The sequence below is a fragment of the Mesoplodon bidens genome (assembly GCF_964165515.1).
Source record: "Mesoplodon bidens genome assembly, chromosome: 2".
Classification (NCBI taxonomy): domain Eukaryota; kingdom Metazoa; phylum Chordata; class Mammalia; order Artiodactyla; family Ziphiidae; genus Mesoplodon; species Mesoplodon bidens.
The window spans coordinates 69,302,284-69,325,675 of NC_138177.1; the positions used below are offsets into that span (position 1 = coordinate 69,302,284).

General features: G+C 41.9%; 1 protein-coding gene across 4 annotated transcripts in view; it reads left to right on the forward strand.

Annotated features, from left to right (window-relative positions):
• The first annotated feature begins 1,087 nt into the window (after positions 1–1,087).
• The window catches only part of DCAF8 (DDB1 and CUL4 associated factor 8), a 45,533-nt gene continuing 23,228 nt past the window's right edge, over positions 1,088–23,392 (forward strand). The window contains exons 1-6 of one of the 4 annotated variants that reach the window (XM_081223792.1): positions 1,089–1,228; positions 2,290–2,362; positions 16,195–16,269; positions 19,478–20,148; positions 21,114–21,254; positions 22,338–22,432. In XM_081223792.1, coding sequence (XP_081079918.1) covers positions 16,221–16,269; positions 19,478–20,148; positions 21,114–21,254; positions 22,338–22,432 — 956 coding nt within the window. In that variant the 5' untranslated portion in view covers positions 1,089–1,228; positions 2,290–2,362; positions 16,195–16,220. The other 3 variants (XM_081223791.1, XM_081223793.1, XM_081223794.1) reach the window with 3 other exon arrangements.

Sequence of the window (23,392 nt, forward strand, 5' to 3'; positions counted from 1 at the left end):
CATGAAGAACGTAGGGGTAAGACAGGAATAAAGACACAGACCTACCAGAGAATGGACTTAAGGATATGGGGAGGGGGAAGGGTAAGCTGTGACAAAGTGAAAGAGCGGCATGGACATATATACACTACCAAACGTAAGGTAGATAGCTAGTGGGAAGCAGCCGCATAGCACAGGGAGATCAGCTCGTTGCTTTGTGACCGCCTGGAGGGGTGGGATAGGGAGGGTGGGAGGGAGACGCAAAAGGGAGGGGATATGGCAACATATGTATAACTGATTAAATTTGTTATAAAGCAAAAAATTAAAAAAAAAAAAAAAGAAACCCCCTGGCCTGGCAGCTGGGAGTAACCTTTTCAGGGGCCTTCTGCACTCTTCCTTCAGGTGTCAGAACAAGGCAGAGTGTACATACCCCGTCCAATTCTTGGGCAACTTCAACACTACTCCCCTTCAGAGAAAGAACCTCCTGAACAGCTTAGCTGCACCTCAGGCTTCTGAATCCCTTATTCAAAAATGGGAAAAGGGCTTCCCTGGTGGCGCAGTGGTTGAGAGTCCGCCTGCCGAGGCAGGGGACACGGGTTCGTGCCCCGGTCCGGGAAGATCCCACATGCCGCGGAGCGGCTGAGCCCGTGAGCCATGGCCGCTGAGCCTGCGCGTCCGGAGCCTGTGCTCCGCAACGGGAGAGGCCACAACAGTGAGGCCCGCGTACCGCAAAAAAAAAAAAAAAAAAAAAAAAAGGAAAATGGAGGTCTCGGGGGTAAATGGCTCTCGTGGGTATAGAAACCACTTAACAAGGTCAACCCCAAAGGAAATGGGGTTTTCAGAAGAATTCTGGAGAGAACTGCTTGTTCTCAGTATAAAAAAACAGGGCAAAATTGGAGGTCGCCCAGGAGGTTGCCTGCCAGCCGCTTAGAAATGAAGCTGATTTTCACCACAATTCCGGGAGACGTCTAATTCGTATTTCTTTTCAGCATCAAAGTCAGCTGCCCGAAACACCGCGAAAACAACTTCTTTGCCTCCTCAGTATTGCGCACGCGCCCCTCGCTCCGTTTTCCGTCGGTCTTAAGCCCCGCCCCCTATGCGTTCTTCGAGGAGGGTTCGGAGCGGAGAGCTCGCGCGACCGCTCTTCCCCCAGTCTTCTCCAGCACATCGTCGCAAACGGGGCCGGAAAGTGTGGCGGCGCAGGCGCAAGCGCAGAGAGCGGAGGCGGTGGTGGTGGCGGCCGCTGGCCAGTGTAAGATGGCGGCGGCGGTGGTGGCGGCAGTGGACGGGGCGGCTGGGCGTGGAGCAGTCGGAGCAGCCTCTGGCAGAAGGATGACCCAAGACAGGAAGCGGGCTGCTGAGCCTCGCCGGCTCCCGTGCTTGTAACTGCCCCAGCCGGACACCCCCCCCTTGACCTACCCGGTCCGTGTCTCGTTCCGGCTTGGCCTGCCCCCCTCTCCCCTGGCCCACTCCTCTTCAAGATAGGTTTGACTCCTTTCCCAACCTCCCAGGGCTCAGGGCTTCTTCCCCTGACCTGAGTCACCGCCGGGAGGATTGGCTGCATTTCCCTCAGGTCAGCCCCAGGGTTGACCCCAGGAGCCTGCCCCGCAATCTACAGGGACGTCTTGCCTCGTCGGGTGACCCATTTGTGTGCGCTTTTCTCCCCTTTAGATTCGGGGACGCGGCTTCCCCTGCGTTTCCCCGTCACCTCAGGACCACCGCGCAGTGTGCCCCCTCCCCCATCCCGAGTTCTCGGGCCCAGCACCTTGTACGGAAGGCCGAGGTCCAAGATTACCCCGCAGTCAGTTGTTGCTGTCTGTTCCTGTACCTTTTGTAATGTAATTCTCGTAGCCTGCCTCCCCTCACCCCTAAATCTTTCAGGACACCGTAGAACGGTCCCATTTGGTCCCTGTTAGTTGGAAAGCATCTGGTGGCTTGAGTTTCTGACTCATATGATTGTTGCTGGAGTCTCTGTAAACAAACCGGCATTAGCGCTATCACGTTCTCTCCGGGATTTCCCCCCTGCTCTGTGGCTTCTTGTTGAGAGGTTTGGTTAGGGGTTAGCGTTGAAAAGATTCAGGTTTTCCTTTTAAATGACTTCTGCGTTTTAGTGGAGCTGGTAGATTACTTGCCTGGTTCCTTTAATTTCTGTAACAGTGTAAGTAATTTGTTCAGTAGTCAGAATTAGATAAATTACGGTGGTTCTAAATAGTTCTGAGGAGGTCTAAAAAATACTAACATGTATTAATAAATATTTTTTATTATGTTTAGTAGAAGAGACACCTTTGCCATTTAAACTTTAACTTTTCTCAGTTCTTCAGTGAATCTACAGACCTATTTTCTCAGGAGCTCAGCCTGGCCCTACTTCAGTGATAAAGGAGGAAAGGTGAGTAGGAGTTGAAGGCATTTAAATTCCTGAGTGCAAGACAGACCCTACCCTGGTGCTCAAGTGCTGACCACTAGTCATAAAATTCCTACCACAGTTTCCCAAAGAGTCGGGTATTGTTCTTGGCTTTGTTCCAGCTCTGGTTAAATTACTTTTACGAGTTTAATTGGCTCTGCGCCTCTTGACTTTCTGTCCTAAACTATTGCTGTATATCTTCACATGACTACAGTTAAGCCTAGAAGTGAATGTATCTCCCTCTTTCTTTATTCATTTGCCTTGTGTTTTGCCTTTGTGCGGATCGTGTTTCTTACACTGTTAAAAGCTGGGAACTACTTTGCCTGAGTTCTGTTTAGCGTTTTGTCAAATCAAGTCTCTCTGCCTCTCAGGACTTTAGATTGTTACTTCTTGCTATGGAGAATATTTAGCTGCTTTTAACTAAAAGCTAGTGAGTGATGAGTGGTGCTGCCTTTAGTTGGTGACTGAGTCCAATCCACCTCAGAATTCCAACCTTTCAGGACACAGTGATAAATTTTGGGTAAAAAAAAAAAAAAGTAGTGGTGCTCTTTTATATCTGGTCTGAAGAATTCTTGGTTAGCAGAGGAATCATCCTGTGCATTCAGCAGCAGGGGCCAGTGCCACAGGGGGAGTTAGGACATACTTGTAAATGTAATTTTTGTAAGGGTGTTGGATTTCTGGTAGCAGAGAATAGTGCTGTGGTTGAGTTTCATAGGCTGTGACAGAAGAGCTGAGTGGCTCTGGAAGGTAGGCCTGGCTGATTCTTAATATTTTTATGATTTGTAGTAGGAAGAGGTTAGTGTGACATTGGTGAGTTTTATTCCACACAGTGTTCTGATTAGAAATTGCTCACTATGAACTAGAATAAGATTATTATTGGCAGTATGTATGTGTATCAATAAGATAAAAAGGGGAAAATACAGTCTTTAGAACTGGGTAGGTCTGGGTTTAAATACTGTACTAAGATTTATTAGCCATGTGACCTTGGGCAAGTTACTTAAACTTTTCTGAGTCTTAATTTCCACATCCGTAAAAGTGGGATAATACTGCTTATGTCCTAGGGTCATTGTCAGTATTGTATGAGGAAGCTTATATAAAGGTCTTACATTGTGCCTAGCCCAAGATGGACACTAAAAAAACGATTTTCTCTTTTCTTTGTACATCATTGATATAGCTTTGAATAAGTTATACGTTAGTTTACACTTCTTTGCATTTTGCTTTTGAACACGTTTTTCTGGTTAATTTTTCAGATTCATTTTTTTTTTAATTAATTGATTAATTTTTATTTTTGGCTGTGTTGGGTCTTTGTCACTGTGTGCGGGCTTTCTTTAGTTGTGGCGAGCGGGGGCTACTCTTTGTTGTGGTGCATGGGCTTCTCATCGCAGTGGCTTCTCTTGTTGCGGAGCATGGGCTCTAGGTGCGCCGGCTTCAGTAGTTGTGGCACGTGGGCTCTAGAACGCAGGCTCAGTAGTTGTGGTGCGCGGGATTTGGGATCTTCCTGGACCAGGGATCTTCTTAATAACCACTGCGCCACCAGGGAAGCCCTTCAGATTCATTTTTAATTGGTCAGCTTAGATGTGTTCTTTGTAGGTGCCCACCTAGGGTTGTCTTCTGAACATGATTCAGTTTAGTCTGGTGGGAGTTCAAGACCAGAGGACAGCAGGAATATTAGATGTTGATGTATGTATATTTCTAAATGCATTCTTAAATTAAACATCAATAAGTCTCCTTTGTTCTTGGCTCCTGCCTCTTGGTCTCTCTTTTAGCTCACCTAATCAGAGTTGACCTAAGGATTGTAATTCCTTTCCTTCCAGCTTCAGTGTTGTTCACCACCTCAGCTCCAGCTACCTCTTATGCCTTTTCCTTTTTGCCATAGAAGGAATACATTTTTCTTTCCAAGCTGTTGGGCTCTGCAGTGGTCCTCATCAATAGCTAATCAAAGAACTAGACCATGAAAAGGTCTCCTTTCTTTCTGAAGTAAATCTGGTCTAGGGAGTTAGGAATGCAGAGTTTTTTATTTCATCTCCCCAGCTGGACCATCTTAATAATATGGCAGCACAGACAAAAAGTTTTTAACCTCTTGTTCGTTTTTCTTTCACATCTTTTTGAGGGAGGTAAGGGCACCTGAATTAAGAAAGTGTTGATAACATTGCTATGAAAGCAACTGTGTTCATTCAGGCCAGTGATCAACTTAGAGTTGACCAACTTTCATTACCACCATCTAGGGTCTAAATTCTCTCTGTTCAAAGGTAAAGACTCTTGGGGTGGAGGATAGTGAGGTGCATTTTATTATTTGTGTTATTTATGAGGTCTAGAGTTCTGTGTTCAGCAGGGTGAGAGTGGGTGTGGGAGGAGAAAAGGCAGTATGTTGAAAGAGGCATAACTTTGACTGTTCCTTATTACTGTATGTGCTGGGTAAGAACCCACTCCCACCATCACCACTCCCAAGAAGGGCTTCACATTTTATGCTCCAGGTGATACCTGTGTATACAGTGAATCAATATTTTTAGTCTTTAGACCACAACTGTAAAATTCTTATATTTCTGAAGATATTTTATATTTCACGGTGTTGCATAAGAATTGTTGCACCTTACTAAGAAGTATTTCCTACTGTGGCTGCAGTGGGAGGCTAGGTATGCTTATGACCTTAGTTCCTACCACCAACCTGACAGGGCATTTTATTCAGCAGCCTGTTAAATGTATAAGAATCAGTCTCAGTGCTATGATTCTTAGTTTTGACTAGGATCAACCTAAGACAGAAGCTTGTCTTCAGAGAAAGCTAAAAGAAATGTCTTTTTGTTGCCAGTTTAAAATAATACTGGCATTTCAAAAGCAAACGGACTCCAGTAGAAGATATTCTATAGAAGTACGCCCTGTTGTGGGAGACTGAGATCTTCAGAGTTTCATGGTCTAGGTCCTGTATTCTGTCAGGTGAGTTACAGGCTTTAAAAATCATGAAATGACGGGTTGACCTTTGTTTTCAGTAGATAGATTTATTTCTGGATTATTTCTACTGTAGAAAAGTTATTCTAAACATGTCTAGGAAGAGTCCAGATTATAAAAGACAGAGTTATCCAAACAGCTTTTTATTACATCATATTGGTGTTAGAGTTAGTTTTTTGTTGTTGTTTTTTTTTTCCCGGTAACTCTCACTGCTGTGGCCTCTCCCATTGCGGAGCACAGGTTCCGGGCGTGCAGGCTCAGCGGCCATGGCTCACGGGCCCAGCTGCTCCGCCGCATGTGGGATCTTCCCGGACTGGGGCACGAACCTGTGTACCCTGCATAAGCAGGCAGACTCTCAACCACTGCGCCACCAGGGAAGCCCTAGAGTTAGTTTTTAAGATTGAATTTTTTTGTTTGTTTTAAAGCAGATCATCAGTGAGCCAAGGTAATCTGTTATTTACCCTCAGCCATTTGGAACCCAGGCAACTGAAAGAATTGAATCAGAAACAGTCATGGAAGTAGTGACTATGTATATCTTGGTTTCAGAGCCAAATGCTGGTGATTTTAGATTAGCTTTACAGTAATACTGAAAACTTTTCATCTTTCATTTTTGTGAGTATACCCAAGAAACTTCATCACTGTTAAAATTGGTCAGAAAAAGGGGTTACCTGTTCTTGTTTACTGATTCAGTTATTCTTGGAATGAGAAGAAAGTCCTTGAAAGGTCTTTAAAAATTAGAATGTGATACATTTTATGAATTGGTCACTTCTTTATAGCAGTCTTTATCTCTACCTCTACAGGACGTAGTTTCTGGGCCAGAAGCCCAGTTTCTCAAGTACTACCTTAACCCGAGGAATGTGTATGCCAAAGATAAACTAATGAATTAAGGCTGCCCTGAGTTTGCAAACAGGGGATAGTGAATGATTAATTTGACAAAGATGGCATCTTATTAATGAAGCGTAGTGTGTCTAAATGGATTGGGTTATTGCAAAAATTTTCATCATTGTATCTGAGAGGTTAGATATTTGCTCTTATCCTCTGAGGATACTATTTAAGGACGTCTGGGCAAGTTCTAATGTGAAGCATCCATGCTTGCCTCACATGTCTTTTTTTTTTTTTTTTTTTTTTTTGTTAGCCATCTGGAAAGCTATTATAGGATTTACCTCTAGTGGTAGCCAAGAGGCTATATTCCTCTGGTGCACTTTAAGCATTGCCACATTATCAGGTATGTTTTTAACCTTACTTAGGACCCACATTATACTCTGTCCTCTAGTCTCGTGCAGATAGGAGGGCACTTCTTGATGTTTTTAGCCTCTCTTTATTGTTTTATCGTAAGTTGTAACATTTATCTCTGTAGTGTCCTTTCAGACAATTTAAGAAAAATTTGAAATGTGAATGGCAAAAACTGGTAATGGGGACTGGATTCTGATGTAAATATAAATCATTTCATAGTGGAAACAATGAAATTTCCTAAGAAATGGGTTTTCCTTAAAATGATTTAAATTGAGATGAATGTGCTTAAATGTTATTATAAAACATTCCTTAGCTCTGTTGCTAGAGATAGCACTTAGTGCATTCCTAACATACTCTGAAATACTGTTAGTAGAATTAAAGCCAATAAACTATAAACACAGGGCATTTGGTATTACCAACAGGGAGAGAAGGCATTCATCCAATGGAGGAACAGAGTTCCTTGTTTGTAGTATAGTTGATGTAGAACTTCTTACCTTCCTCATCATCATTTGTGATGATTGCTTTGAAGTTCTCATCTTGGCTATCTTCTGAACCTTAGAAAGGCAGAAGACTTAAAGAGACTTATGCTGTGGGCTCCTGTGTATATTGCTTTACGCCAGTTCATAGAACATGAATGTGCTCAAAAGAAGGTATTAACAGAGTTCTCTGAATTCTTTAAAAGGCCAGTGAGAGTAGGTAAGCAGATTTCATAGACTTGGAACTGTGTGTTGATTTGTGTACAATGTTTGGAGGATCATTGTTGAGTGATGAAGAAGCCCAGGCTTCTCTAGGAAATGCAGTCTGGAATCAGAGATGAGAAGCTAGAAGAATAATATAAATGCCTATCACGTACAGACAGCCAGTTGCAAATGTTGTGTTTAATCCTCTAAACCAGCTCCTTCAGGGTTATGATATTGCCCCATTTTACAAAAGAAGAAACAAACTGAAGGGTAGGTGGTTGAAGTAGAATTCAAACTGAGGTCTGACGGACACCAAAGCCCTTTTCTTTCCATTATACCATATGCTGTCTTTAAAAACCAGGGCTAGGGCTTCCCTGGTGGCCCAGTGGTTGAGAGTCCGCCTGCCGATGCAGGGGACGCAGGTTCATGCCCCGGTCTGGGAGGATCCCACATGCCGCGGAGCGGCTGGGCCCGTGAGCCTGCGCGTCCGGAGCCTGTGCTCCACAATGGGAGAGGCCACAGCAGTGAGAGGCCCGTGTACCGCAAAACAAACAAACAAGCAAACAAAAAAAAACAGGGCTCTTCAATGCCAAGTGATGAAGCAAATTGAGCTGAAAGGTAGAGTTCAGTACTTTTTTTAAAAATTAATTTATTGTTTATTTTTGGCTGTGTTGGGTGTTCGTTGCTGCGCGTGGGCTTTCTCTAGTTGTGGCGAGCGGGGGCTACTCTTCGTTGTGGTGCACAGGCTTCTCATTGCGGTGGCTTCTCTTGTTGCAGAGCATGGGCTCTAGGCACGCAGGCTTCAGTAGTTGTGGCATACAGGCTCAGTAGTTGTGGTGAATGGGCTTAGTTGTGGCATGTGGGATCTTCCTGGACTGGGGCTCAAACCCGTATTCCCTGCATTGGCAGGCGGATTCTTAACCACTGTGCCACCAGGGAAGTCCATCAGTACTTCTTAAAAAAGTGTATTTAAAGTATAAAAGGTCTGTCCAAATGACAATATGAATGAACACATTTTTGAATTGTTTAAACATGGGTCTCAGGTTATGATTAATTGGTAGCCTAATAAGTTTTTTATGGAAATAATTTTAATGGACTTAACTGAAGAGATAGCTGAATCCTTTTATTTTATGATACTTGAATAGGGAGAAAACCAGCATTCTCACTCAATTCCTGAGGTAATTCCATGGAAAAGCAGTTCTGAGTCTTACAGCCTTTTCTCAGTTTGCACCTTTCTGTACTCTGTAGCATCTGAAACAAGAACCATCCCCACTTTCTTGAAACCTTTTCGTCTCTTGACTTCCAGGTCATTTAAAACTGTTACTCTTTCAACTTCCCTGAGCATTTCTCTCCCTCTTTCTTTTTTCCAAGGGTAGGTATTCCCCAAGATTTTTTTCCTTTCTTGAGTCCTTAATTTATTTGTTTTGTTTTTTTAGTGAGGTATAATTTACAAGGGATTTGATTTTGAAGCTTATCTGTACAAATAATTCTCAAGCCTGTATCTCTGGCCCTAATTTATTTCTCAGATTTCAGACATACATTGATTTTCCACTTACTTTCCTGACATGTCAAGTTGGATTTTAAACATAATCAAAATCAAATTCCTCTCTTCCCCCCACATGCCAGTCTCTCGTTTATGGTACTTGATTTCCTCTGTGCACCCAGACTCAAACTTGTCTTTTTTGAGCTTTGTTACTGCTCATTGAGCCAAATTCTATCAATTCTGCCTCTACAGTGTTTCACACGTTGACCCCATTCTTTTAATTTCCTCTGCCATCAGCCTAAGACAGGGTCTCATTGCTTCTTAACTTTGGCAACTGTACATTTCAGTCCATCTTACTATCCTTAACAAAATCTTCCTGATCACACACATACACACACACACACACACACACCCCTTCTACTGCTGTGGCCTCTCCCATTGCGGAGCACAGGCTCCGCACGCGCAGGCCCAGTGGCCATGGCTCACGGGCCCAGCCACTCCGCGACATGTGGGATCTTCCTGGACCGGGGCACGAACCCGCGTCCCCTGCATCGGCAGGCGGACTCTCAACCACTGCACCACCAGGGAAGCCCTACTGTACTTCTTAACTAATGAACTGTACCCCAGCATCTAGCCAAGCCAGACTACCCATGTATTTTGTTGAACATAATCAGGTTTTTCATCTTCCATGTCTTTTCTCATGGTGTTCCTGATGGAATAGCTTCCTCAGTTCTACCCATTGAAATCCTCTCCTTCATTCAAAGTCCAGTTTAAAAGCTAATTTCTCCATGGAAGCTTTTCCTTTCTCCCTGACTAAACATAATCCTTTACTCTGTTGAACTACAACAACATTCTGTTCATGTTTTCTTTCTTTTTTCCTTTTTTGGCTACGCCACTTGGCTTTCAGTATCTTAGCTCCCTGACTAGGGATTGAACCCGGGCCATGGGAGTGAAAGAGCTGAGTCGTAACCACTGGACTGCTAGGAAAGTCCTTTTTTTTTTTTTAAATGGTACTGACACTTGTGTCTCTTGTATCATAGTTGTATACCTGTTTTTCTAATTGCTTATTGGCTACAAAAGGTATTATGACTGCCTTATTTATATTTGTAGATCCTGTATTGCCTTGTACATTGTTGCATTACTAGCACGTCTCTGTACAAATGGGCCACTGGGTGGTGCCAGAGGCCTATAATTTAGATTAAAAAGGGAGGCTAGAGCTGCTATACAGTTGGGTTACCCAGTGCTGTTACATCTTCTGCAAGATAGGAATAGAGATTAATTTCCCTGATCCAGAAACATTTATAGTTGCTGCTCCTCTGTCCCGCTTACCAGAGGAGACAGTGTAGTATATTTAACTCCTCCGAGTACTTTAATAGAGAGTAGCCCAGAACTAAAGGCCTGCCCCCCTGTACACATGTTCATGTAGTATGAATTTCAGTTTCCTTGGGGTCATCCTTTGAATTCAGTGTCTGAAGTTCTCTGTCTGATTAATAAACACTGTACTATTAGAGTGGGGCTGGCAGCCGGAGTTGGGAAAGTTGGCTTGGAGAAGTGTTTATTGTGAAGTAGAAAAACAGTAAGGTAAGGAGAATGAATTTAAATTGAGCCATTTCAGCTTAAAAGCAAAACCTGGGGCTGGAGAAAAATAGGACTGGTTGATTCCAGATGGACTGTGGGACCTAAGACTGAAAAGCAAATTTGTACTTTGGATGGAGATCAACCCTGAACAGCTGTTCAGTCATGAGTGGTGTGGGACATCTGTCCTCCCAAGAGGAACCAGGGATTGTGTGGCTCTCAGATATGTCTTACTAATAATTGAAGTAGTTTCTACCATCACCTTTCACTTTAAGAGGAAATTCTGAAACCTTGTCTCATTTAAACATGGGTGTCTGTGTAAGAGAGTTGGGCACTTCAGTTGCAGAATGAGACATGCCAAACGAGGCAGCTGGACTGACCCAGCTGGACTGACCCAAGAGAATGCTGAGATTATGTAACTCAAGGGAACTCACTGAGCATGAGTTCAGGTCTTAGTAAAGGGATCAAGGACAGAAATATTATTTACAAGTTGATGTTTCCATTGAACCTGAGGTAAGGTAGAGTTATCATACCAGTTTCCATAGACCCTAGAGTCCAAAGGAGTTAAAATGAACTTGAGAGAAATTTTAAAAATAAAAATAAAAAGCATATGTATACAAATTAATAGTACAACCGTTAGAACTACTTTGGACTACTTTAAGCTTCTGATATTCTTAGTTGTCACCTAGACAGTAGGGTTGAAGACTTTTTATGAGTTCAGGATTCATCTTGCCTTTAATGTGGTTCTGATAAGGCAGCTTTGTTTGCAGCAAAAATTCTTCCACATTTTAATTTTCAAGCAAGAAGACTGGACATTTTGCTCTCATTTATTGTGGCCTATTGACCAGTGTTAGCTAACTTCTATTAATAGTCACAGGCTTGAGAATCTAGTATTTTTTTTTCTTTTTTTTCTTTTTTTTCTTTTTTTATTTTTTTAATTAGTTTCTGCTTTATAACAAAGTGAATCAGTCATACATATACATCTGTTCCCACATCCCTTCCCTCATGCATCTCCCTCCCTCCCACCCTCCCCATGGAATCTAGTATTTTTAATTGTTGGGTTGTATCTGTCATTTAACACTTTGCATGATTCTCTCCCCCCCTCCCCCCACTCTCTCATTCTCTTTTCTGGCCAGATTGATTGATTGATTGATAATTTACATACAGTAAAATTTACCTTTTGTTTCACTGACCCATTCTTTGGATTCTCACAAATGCATAGTCATGTAACACCACCGTGATGGAGGCATAGAACATTTTAATCATTCCAGAAAGTTTTCTCATGACTGTTTGTAGTTAGTTCCTTTTCCCCAAATCCCAGCAATGACTGATTTGCTCTCTGTCCCTATAGTTTATCTTTTCTGGAACGTTCTACAAATGGAGTCATATTATGTAGCTGTTTGAGTCTTGCTTCTTTCACTTAGCATAACACATTTGCGATCCATTCATGTTGCTGTATATGTCAGTAGTTCATTGTGTGATGGACCACAATTTTTTTGTCCATGACCTGGCTGAAAACCACTTGTTTTTAGTTTGTGATGGATCTAAGTAAAGCCACTAAAACATTGACATTTAGATTTTTAGGTGGATATATAGTTTCATTTTTCTTGAGTACATACCTGGGTAGGATTCCTGGGTTGTATGGTAAGTGTATGTTTAACTTTATAAAAAAAAAGCTGCCAAACTGTTTTCCGAAGTGACTAGCTACCGTTTTACCTTCCTCTGAGCAGTGTGTGAGACATTCATTGCTCTACTCCTTGTTAGCACTTGATAAAGTATACTTTCATTATTATTATTAAAAAAGTTTTAACTTCTAATAGGTGTGTAGAGGATTCTCATTGTGGTTTTTAAGTTTTATTTTCCTAATGACTAATAATGCTGATCATCTTTTTCAAGTGATTGTTATTTAGTTGTGAGAGATTTTAAATATATTCCGATCGCTGTCAAATATGTTTTGTTTTGTTTTTTTGCGGTACGCGGGCCTCTCACTGTTGTGGCCTCTCCCGTCGCGGAGCACAGGCTCCGGACGTGCAGGTTCAGCGGCCATGACTCACGGGCCCAGGCGCTCCGCGGCATGTGGGATCTTCCCGGACCAGGGCACGAACCCGCGTCCCCTGCATCGGCAGGCGGACTCTCAACCACTGCGCCACCAGGGAAGCCCTCAAATATGTCTTTTGCAGATATTTTCTTCTAGTTCATTGCTTGTCTTTTCGTTTTTTTAAGTGTCTCTTGAAGACTAGATTTTTAATTTTGATATGTCCAGTTAATTAATTGTTTTTTTCATGGTTTGTGCTTTTTTGCATTATATCTTAAGAAATACTTGCCTAGGGGACTTCCCCGGTGGTCCAGTGGTTAAAACTCTCTACTTCTAATGCCGGGGGCGCGTGTTCGTTTCCTGGTCAAGGGACTTAAGATCCCACATGCCTCACGGTATGGCCAAAAAAACAAGAAATATTTGCCTAACCTGATGTCACAAAGATTATCTATTTTGTTTTTCTTCTGGAAGTTGTATTGTTTTAGCTTTTACATTTAGGTCTATGATCCATTTTGAGTTACTTTTTGTATATTGTACAATGTCCAAGTCGAGTTTTTTTTAAATTTGGATGTCCTGTTGTTCTAGTATACCTGGTTTCTTGTATAAATCTTTCATCAATATTAGGATAAGAAAGCAGCCCAACTGGTTTTAAATAAGAGATGTTTGGTGCCTCTTCCACAAAGTACTCTTACATCGTGTTGTAACTCCCCCTCTGCTTGACTTGTAGTTAATATTTTGTCACGTATTTGGTTTAAAATTTAAGGCCTTTTTCTTATTAAGAAAGGAGGAATCTAGGTCACTGGAATTCTTAGATAGAAATTAAAATGACACCTGGGTCTTTTTTCCCCATCCTCCAATAGTTTACTCTTTAACCTTCACTTTGGCAGGGGTTATGGTTATTTTTAGAGTACAGGCAGTAGAGCTAATCTAATTAAACTCCCCCAGCTACCTGGGGCAGTGAGCTCATCAGCTCTTCCAAGCTCAGATTGGTTTGCTCTGGACTGGATTTTACATGGAAATTGATCAAGGTAAAAACAGTGGATTTGTTGGGAATGGAGTGCATTAAAGAGTGAAGAAGGTAATTTAAGTTTGGGTCAGATATGGTCCCTACCTCAGATTATAAAATAAGGTTGTATTCTTTGGTGATGGAAGAAATTCTAGAGTGACTCCTATACTTAATTAAGACCTAGGGCACAGTCATAGCACCTTAGCCTGCTTTAATTTGGGCACTTACTCTAATTTCTACCCCAGAATTGAGATGGTTTTAAGTTTCTTCATTTTGACAGACATTTATACGATAATAACTCATCCCCAAAGTAATTGTATTTTATCAATGTCATCGGTGTTTCTTGGCTTTTTAGAGACGTGGTCCCCCAAAATGGGAATGTATGTACTCCAAGGGATATGGAAGATGATCCAGTGGTGTATAGGGAGGGAATGTTGAAATTTTAAGTTTTTTTCTAGAAAAATCAAGCTTAATATTTAATGTGAATTGATTAAATGTGGGTTCATGCTCAAAGTTTTCACTGATAGAAGTTCATAATCAGTTTTGAGATCACTGCTCTAAGAGTGTCCTTCTGCAGAAGTTTTAACATAAAATTTTGCTTAACTGTACCACCTCTGGAATTACTAATACTGTTTTACAAAAGAAGAAAATGAAGCCCAGAGAAGATTAAGTAGCACATCCAAGGTCACATCACAAAGTTTGTTAATAACTTAGATGGTATTAGAACCCTGGACTTCCAATTTTCAGCATAGCACTAATTTTACTAAACTCTGTGGCCCCTAAAATGTGACTTTTAGAAGCTCTCTGCCTATCAGCTTGGTGATTAAACAGAGTTGACGTAAGCATTCACAGGTTTTATTCTGTTTCTGAATTTAGGAATAAATTCTGTCAACTTTTTTCCTCAAAGAAAAGATCGCTTTTTGTAAGAACCTTAAACCAATTTCCCAGAAGATGAGCTTTACAACCTCTGGGTATAGGTTCAACCTCATGGCTCTCCTTTTCTGAGAAGTGGTTCTCAGAGCTAGGTAAGCATTAGGCATTTGACGCCTCCTGCCCAGCAAATGTGTTTTCTAGAGCCACTATGAGTCTAAAGTTCAGGCAGTCTGGGCTTCTGTAGAAGTTGATGAGATTCAGCTTTGAGAAGGGGTCTCTGGAGCTGCTCAATACTTCTTCGCTAGGAGTGGATAACAGTGAGATGGGAAGTATGGTGTGGTTGACAGTTTTGATTCTGGAGGTGAGAAAACATCAGTTCTCTTCTCAGTTGACCATAAGGTATGCCTATGACCTTAGTTTTTAATCTTAAAGTAGTACAGTTGTTTTCCCTGCTTCATAGAACTTTTGCAGTTAATGTAATTAATTTAAGCCCTAGGTGAGGAAGAAGATATTGCTGAGCTACTAAAGAATATAAACAGGGACTACTGAGAGGAAAAAAACAAGTGTTGTGTGAGGAATGCTGTACAAAAATACATCATTGAAGTAGGAGGAGGAAAACAGCCTGCTCTGCAAACAGCTCTGCACTGTTTTTCTTTATGTGGCTTCACAAATCTGTTTTTTGTTGGCATTGTCTTTCATCATCACCCTTCCAGGTGTCCCTCCCTCAAACTCAGCCTCAGTCCTGCTCTTGCATTATGTCTACTCCCCCACCCTGGCCTAATGTGAGCAAGCTTTGGGAAGCTGTCTCTTGGCAGAGGAAACTTAAAAAAAATTTTTTTTGAAGCAACTTGGATTTTTGTAGAGGAGAGAAGGGGGTAAAGATAAGGATGGAGCTGCTTCTGGGATAATTGTTATGGGAATGAAAGGACTGTTGAAAGATTAGAGGCCAGTGTGCCTGGGTACAAGGAGTGGAGTCATAATCATACTTTGTCTTTTCAGTGCCTTTTGTCCAAGGCACTGAAAGGGCTTAACAAATTTCTGGTCTGAATAATATTATTCTTTGCTCTTTGGACTTTGCTTGAGGTGGGAGTGAGGCCCTGAAAAAATAATGACTGTATTATAGTGGTATAAAAGGAATAAAGCTAGGTACCCCGACTCCTAGTTAGGGCTTTGCTAAACAGACAAACCTGGTGAAAGTTGGTGGAACTAGGTGAAATAGTGTTTGCCATTTTATGAAATGGACTGAGATGGTTTTAATGGAAATGTTGCACTTTCTTCTCCAGCTTTGCACTTGGTGACTGACTTACTAGTCATAAAAGGGAAGAAAAGACCTTTTAGGTTCTTTTTTAGGGGTAGGATACTCCTGAGTTCTAATTTGACTCTGCTTCTTATAATCCTTAGTTAATATCTGTGCCTGTATGTTTGAAGCTAAGCATCTGAATGACCATAAAGCTCAGGCTGTTAGGCCAAGAGCTCAGTTTCTTCTACCTCTGCTGTTCTGTGTGTGAAATGATATTCAGAGTCTGACCTTCTTCTTCATGTTGTGAAGACAAGTGTTTCATAGAGTTTGTGGATACATACGATGATTATTTACAACAGAAGCTTTTTGCCTTAGAGGGTAGTGCTGAAGCTAGCTTTTTGTATTGAGTTAAGACTCTGCTTGCTTGTAATACATGTCACTTGATATAGACCTGCTGTTCCAGGATTTATTTCAGCTCCTTCTTTCCCATCTGAAAAATCACTGCCAGTTACTCAGTGAGAAGAGATGGCAGTTAGCCTCCCAAAGATATGTCTCTTTATGGAATTTAGACATGGGGGGATAATATCTGGCATAATTTTCAGCAGCTGAGAAGTCCTGCTGAGAACACACAAAAAAATCAATTTTGTAAAAATGACAAAGGCTGTACATTGTTAAATCTCCTGGTGCCTTTTATCATCTTTCCCAGTTTGCTTCCTAATTGTTTCATTTTCTTACTCTTCTCGATCCAGGCTGGCTGCAGTAAACATCATTCAAGATGTCCAGCAAAGGGAGCAGCACAGATGGCAAAACAGACTTAGCTAATGGTAAGGGGCCATAATGAAGGTGAAGCTATTTTTGCTATCGACTGAGGTTCTTCTCCCGCAAAGAGAGTGGAGACCTGAATTTTAGTGGAGGGAAGGAAATCTTTCCTAAGAATGAACTCTTCCTGTGTTGTTTTGAGTGTAGGAAACTACACAGGAAACACCTTGGACTACCTGGTACTTTTGCTCCTTCAGCTTTTATCTGATTGTTTTCAGAAGATCAATAATAGAGTTGTCCCTCTAAGAGGTCAAGTGGTTTGGAATTTTGTAAGGGTGGACAAAACCTAAGAGATGCTGTTAATAAAGGAGAAAAAGAAGATCCAATTGGTGGTGGAACCAAGGGAGTTGTTGGGAAGGCAAGGCTCCCCAGTTATAAGGAGAGGTCTCTTTTCATGGTAGATCATAGTTCAGTAGAGATATTAGCTAAGAGATGAAGTTATAAATAGCTGCAATTGGGGCTTTTTTCTTTCTTTTTCTTTTCTTCTCTTTCTTCCTTTTTTTCCTTTCCTTCCTTTCTTTCTTTCCCTCCTTCCCTCCCTTCCTCCCTCCCTCCCTCCCTGCTTCCTTTCCTTCCTTCCACCAGTGCTACCAAGTATTAAATCACTGGGTCTACGGCAGATTTGAAGGCAGAATATCATGATTCTGGTAGAGTATAGCTACTACCTGGGTTATTTGACCAGTGCATCCACTCTGAGCCAACTTCCAAACTAGAGAAGATCCTTCAAATGGATATAGTTGGGCAGCATAGTGTTCAGCATTCCTCAGCACCTTGTAGGTTAAGATTATCGTCTAAATTCTAGTTGACGTGTTTGGTAGAGCAATGAAGTGAGTAAGGGAAAGGGAGATTTTCAGCATGCTGTTTTACTGTCCCTTTGTTCTTTTCTTACCACTGGTGTTCATTTATCTTCTGTAAAGGAGAGTGATTCAGATTTTTCACTGGGCTTAGTTGAAAGGCACAGGATTCTAGAGGGGTTGGAGGTATACAATTGATTTGGAGTTTGGCCATTAGCTAGATCAGGGATTGGCAAATTATGGCCTGCAGGCTAAATCCCCAGGCCTGTGGGCTGCTGTTCTTGTAGTTTACTGGAACTCAGTCATGCTGCATTTATTTACATAGTATTTATGGTTACTTTTGTGCTACAGCAGTGGAGTTGAGTAGTTGTGCCATACATCCATAGGGTCCAAAGTTTAGAAGCCTAAACTTTTTATTATCTGGCCCTTTACAGGAAAAATTTGCCAACCCGTAGCTATTATCTTGGTCATTGACTGTTAGTGTCCTCTTGCTGAGCTTGTGATATGCTCTGGCCCTTATCTTAATGTGGTAAGGCCCCCAAAGTCATCTTAATTTTAACAATAAATGCTAGGAGTTTTGATGTTTCATTTTTTTTTCTTCTTCACAGAAGTGCTGGGTGTGACATTTTATCCCTTCTCACCACTCCCAATCTCAAACCCAATTTCATTTCAAAAACCACAATTATTAATCTTTCTCAGCATATACAGCAGCCTCAGCAAATGTAGTTCCTGGGAGCAAATTGCTGCACTTTCCCCCTTTTTCTTCCAGTTCCTAGTCGTTTTCACACTGTGCTCTTAGTTGAGGTGCTTTTTGAAAAGAGCTGTTTGTGTGTCTCCCAACCTTCTGTCACTGCTTGAACCAAAAGTGTGTGTATTGTTTATCTGTTTTCTTTATTGGGCTTTGCCTAAGAGTTCATTGAAAAGAAGTTCCATTGCTTCAAAGATCTTCAGAAATTACTGCCCTAATTCAGATGACTAAGCAAGAAGATATTCCCATTTTGAATCCTTAAACATCAATGTGATATTGGAGTTGAATAGCTTATATCAGTCACACATAGCTGGTCAGCCTTTCCTACCTAATAGCCTTTACTTCTGGCAAGATAAAATTTATTGTCATCTGAGGAAAGGAGGCCAGGAGCAGGTTTAAAATCCTTATTCACCCCCTTCCTTTCTTTACATCTTGACCTTAGTTTGGAAGTTGTGGTCCTTTTGACCCTAGAACATTGCCAAAGTGCTCACTAGAATATGATTTGGCTGTTAGATAGGAGAATTCAGTATCTAATTTTGGGGATTATATTGCTCAAAGTGACCCAGTTATTTTATAACTACCAATATGGCAGACCTAGAATATGAACTTTTCTTTTCAGGTCCTGCTGTAGTAGCCCTGCTTTTTATCAATTTTATTTATGCTTCCTGTTAAAACTTTGTCTCACTAGAATTCCTATATCTAAAACTAGTATTACGATTATTAAATTAATGGAAGTAAGGCGGAATACATTTATCAGCAAAAAAGAGAGCAAGAAGCCATTCAAATGGTCACAATTTCCACTTGTCCCTTGCACTTCCTTCTGGATTCTTAGTGGATTTTAAAACCTCGGGGGAAGAAACTGTAGGGTTTAAGAGGTGGGAGGTAGTGGTGCTTTCTCGAAGTGGTAAATAGTCCAACTCTTCCTGGGGGTGGCCGTTCTTTTTTTAAAATTTATTTATTTTTATTTTTGGCTGCATTGGGTCTTTGTTGCTGCGTGCGGGCTTTTCTCTAGTTGTGGCAAGCGGGGGCTGCTGTTTGTTGCGGCACACGGGCTTCTCATTGGGTGGCTTCTCGTTGCAGAGCATGGGCTCTAGGCACATGGGCTTCAGTAGTTGCAGCGTGCGGGTTTGTAGTTGTGGCTCGTGGGCTCTGGAGCGCAGGCTCAGTACTTGTGGCACAAGGGCTTAGTTGCTACACGGCATGTGGGATCTTCCTGGACCAGGGCTTTAACCTGTGTCCCCTGCATTGGCAGGCGGATTCTTAACCACTGTGCCACCAGGGAGGCCCAGGGATGGCTGTTCTTTTTTCTTATGTTCAGCTTCATTATGTGTTATAACTAATGGATGCCCATCTAGCAAAATAGAGCCTAAGGTAGTTGTATCAGGCATACTTTTATAAAATCTGCCAGTGCTTTGCTTCTTGAGAATTTATTATAATCTTTGGTTGTCCTGCAGTTCTTTATTTGTGTGTGACTTTGGTTTTAATCTTTTCAAGATTCCGTCTCAGAAGGTACTGTTTATAAGCATATGTAATGAAAACATTTTGACCAAAGTTGGTTTCTGGGTCTTTTGGTGTGATGATTTTTTTAGACTAAGGAGTGGGAATCCTTTTGGTCACCATCTTATTTCCTTATTTTTCCCCCTCACCTACCTATTCCTCACTAACATGCAGGAAGCCTGTCTAGCAGTCCAGAGGAGATGTCTGGTGCTGAGGAGGGGAGGGAGACATCCTCAGGCATTGAAGTGGAGGCCTCAGACCTGAGCTTGAGCTTGACCGGGGATGATGGTGGCCCCAACCGCACCAGCACAGAAAGTCGAGGCACAGATACAGAGAGCTCAGGTGAAGACAAGGACTCTGACAGCATGGAGGACACTGGCCATTACTCCATCAATGATGAAAACCAAGTCCATGACCGCTCAGAGGAAGAAGAGGATGAAGAAGAGGAGGAAGAAGAGCATCCTCGTCGTCGTGTACAGCGCAAGCGGGCCAACCGTGACCAGGACTCATCAGATGATGAGCGGGCCCTGGAGGACTGGGTGTCCTCAGAGACGTCAGTCCTGCCCCGACCTCGCTGGCAAGCCCTTCCTGCCCTTCGGGAGCGGGAGCTGGGTTCAAGTGCCCGCTTTGTGTACGAGGCTTGTGGGGCAAGAGTCTTTGTGCAGCGTTTCCGCCTGCAGCATGGGCTTGAGGGCCATACTGGTTGTGTTAATACCCTGCACTTTAACCAGCGCGGCACCTGGCTGGCCAGTGGCAGCGATGACCTGAAAGTGGTGGTTTGGGACTGGGTGCGGCGACAGCCAGTATTGGACTTTGAGAGCGGCCACAAAAGCAATGTCTTCCAGGTGAGGCGAGGGAGCAGATTGGCAACTGAGAAAATCAGGCACGAGTTAGACAAACCTGAGCTGCTGCCTGGAGTAGGAGTGATAGTGAGTTGTGGTAGGAATTAGATATCAGGACTCGGTCCTTCCTTGGCTCCCATAATGACTTAGAGGAGTTAAATACACTGAAAGACTCATGGCACCCTTTTGTTTCATTGAGCACAGAGACTGTTAGAAGCCTCATTATAATAGGAAGGATGCTTGGAAATCATCAGGAAGGCACTAAACGCCGTGCTAGGAGGCATTATAATACAAGAGCAGAGGCTCTTGAACCAGTCTAGTTGAGTTTAAATCTTGGTCCAACCCCTTAACTAGCTGTGTGATCTTGGGCAAGTTTATTTAACCTCTGTCTTCAGTTTATTTACCTATAGTATAGGGCTAATAACATACAGGGTTATGAGGATTAACTAACAGTAGAAGCTAAGCAGTTAGAACCATGCCTGGTACTTAATAAACGTTTGATAAATACTGTTAATATTGTTATTCTCTGGAAGTTTTACTTACCAGCCCCATCCATCATATGGTACTAGCCATTTATCTCTAAGCATGTTCTCTTTCCTTCCCCAATATCCCTTCTAGTTTCCTTTTTCTTTGTAGCAAGTTTATGTTTACTTCCTGAATCAAGGAAGATTTTCTCCTTTTTCCCTTACCTTTCTTTCTTACTGGGTATAGTCCTAGTTTACCTGAGCACTCATACCAGTTCAGCCTTCCAAAATCAACAGAAATCCTCTCATATCAGAAATTTTTTCTTTTCCTCTCCTTTAACCCTTGGAAGAAATTGGACTTGAGCCAACTGTATAGAGCAGGAGGTCTAAGTTTCCAGCTGTTGTGTAGCAAAAGCGGATGATTTGGGGTTGTCATCATGTTTTCCCCTCTCAAATTCACCTCTTAAATTTCTCTTGTCCCTTTTTTTATTCTTAACATCCCAGGCCAAGTTCCTTCCTAACAGTGGCGATTCCACCCTGGCCATGTGTGCCCGTGATGGGCAGGTTCGGGTAGCAGAGTTGTCTGCTACACAGTGCTGCAAGAATACAAAGCGTGTGGCCCAGCACAAGGGAGCATCCCACAAGGTAAGTAAGCCCTTGCCCCAAAGGTTGTGCAGTTCAGCTCCTCTGTGGATCTCAGCCAAAGCCCTCCAGTATCTCTGTCCATTGTGTCCCCTTTGTTGTGGTCACCTCCATCACTTCTTTCAGTCCTAGGATTTGTAGGTAAGATGGGAGAAAAAGCAGCCACAGTAAACTTCTCAGAAGGCAAGTATTTGAGAGATTTCTAGATCTTGCACATGCAACATTCACCTGATAATATTTAACTCCTAAGCTGAGCCATGGTTGTTTTGGAGATCCTTGAGGTCTCCTGTGCCTTCCAAACCTTTAAAATTTACTCCTATTGTATTTAGAACATTTTAACAGCTCTAAGGTGCTAGCTGTTGGCTTCTCATATGTGAGAGCTCCAGCTTTTCTGCTCACAACTCTCAGTGCATAAACAGTACTATTTCTGGAAGCCCTATTTAGAGCTGGAAATATAGGCCAAATAATCATGACGGCAGCCAGTGAGGAGCCAAGAACTGCCTGGTCTCAGAGTAGGCACTGTTTTCTTCCATGCTGTGGAAAGAGGATGGTCCTCTTTTTTTTTTTTTTTTTTTTTTTTACAAACCCTAAGCAAATATGTAGGTGGACCTGGAGTATGCTTTCCTCGCCCATGGCTCAAGAAATACGAAAATTACCTATTTCTTTGATTCTTAAGACTACCCCCAACCCACTAGATAAGTAACTTTTAGAACTAAGCTGTAGGGAATGAAACTTGGGTGCCATTTCTCTCCCCACCTGAGAGTGTGGAATTGATTTTGAGGATGAGCTCTAATGGCAGTGTTTTCCTTTGGTATCACTGTTCAGATCCCTTGGAGACTTAATTAAAATAGCAAATCACCTGTGCTTTGACTTGTATAGGATAAACAAACTGTGAATAATTCACACAGCAAGAGAGAATGGGCTTATTAAATTATCTTCTTTCCTGGGATTTTACAACAAAAAAGGCAGATGTTTCTCTTGCTGAGACATTTTAAATGCAGCCCTTCGTAAAGATAAAGGAATGAGTTAGACAACCTCTAATTTTAATCTTTAGAAACCTCATCCTTTCCCTTTTTTCTCCTTCAGTTGGCCCTGGAACCAGACTCTCCCTGTACGTTCCTATCTGCAGGTGAAGATGCAGTTGTCTTCACCATTGACCTCAGACAAGACCGGCCAGCTTCGTAAGTGTAGCAATAGTATTTTTACAGAATTGGATTTCTTGGCTTTGAAAATATTGCATGTATCCTAGGTAATGCTCAACTCTCTGGTCCATCAGAATGGTTCCTTTGTATTTATGATAAGAAACAGATGAGTTTAGGGGAATTCCTTACTTCTTTGTTGTTGTCTCTTTCTCAGCAGTAAAATACTATTCGCCTATCTTCATTTCTAAAGCAGGGTTCAGTTATCTTACTATATGTGGGCTTTAATAACTGGATGATCTTCCACTCTCCGTTCACTTGGGTGCCACTCAACTTCCCCACAAGAAGCTTGTTCCTAGCAACTTAGAGATATGCTCCTATGTAGTTTTCACTTCAATTTTGTGTAGAAATGTAAAAATTAAATGATAATTCTTGAACAAAAATATTGGTAGCTATAGTAGAACTCTATCATATCACAGCTCACTTTTACATGAATCGGAGACTCAGGTAAATTATATCCCCTTTTAGCTGTGTGATATCGTAGAAAGAGCATAGCATCTTATTTGGATCCAGGCAGACCTAGATCAAATCTCAACTTGGGCACTACTAGTAATGACCTGTATAACCTTTCTGAACTTAAGTTTCTTCAGCCTCACTATGGGTATAATCAGTGAGTCTTATCCTCTCTTTTTCTGGTTTCTGTGAGGATTATTGATAAATGTGTTTGATACCTCAGCATAGTGTCTGGCACCATGGTTGGAACTTATTGAATTGTAGCTACTAATTATTTCAGTTTCCTTTTTTCCTTTTTATTGCTCTTATAATAAACAAATATATCTTGTTTTAAAAGCTCAAATAATGAAGTATATGGACAAAATGTAAATGTTCCCTCATGTATACCTCCCCTGCCCCCCACTTTTCTAGCTATCGATAACCATTGTTAAAAATTTTGAATACCTTTTCAATCCTTTTTGTATACATTTATGTATCTTACTATATACA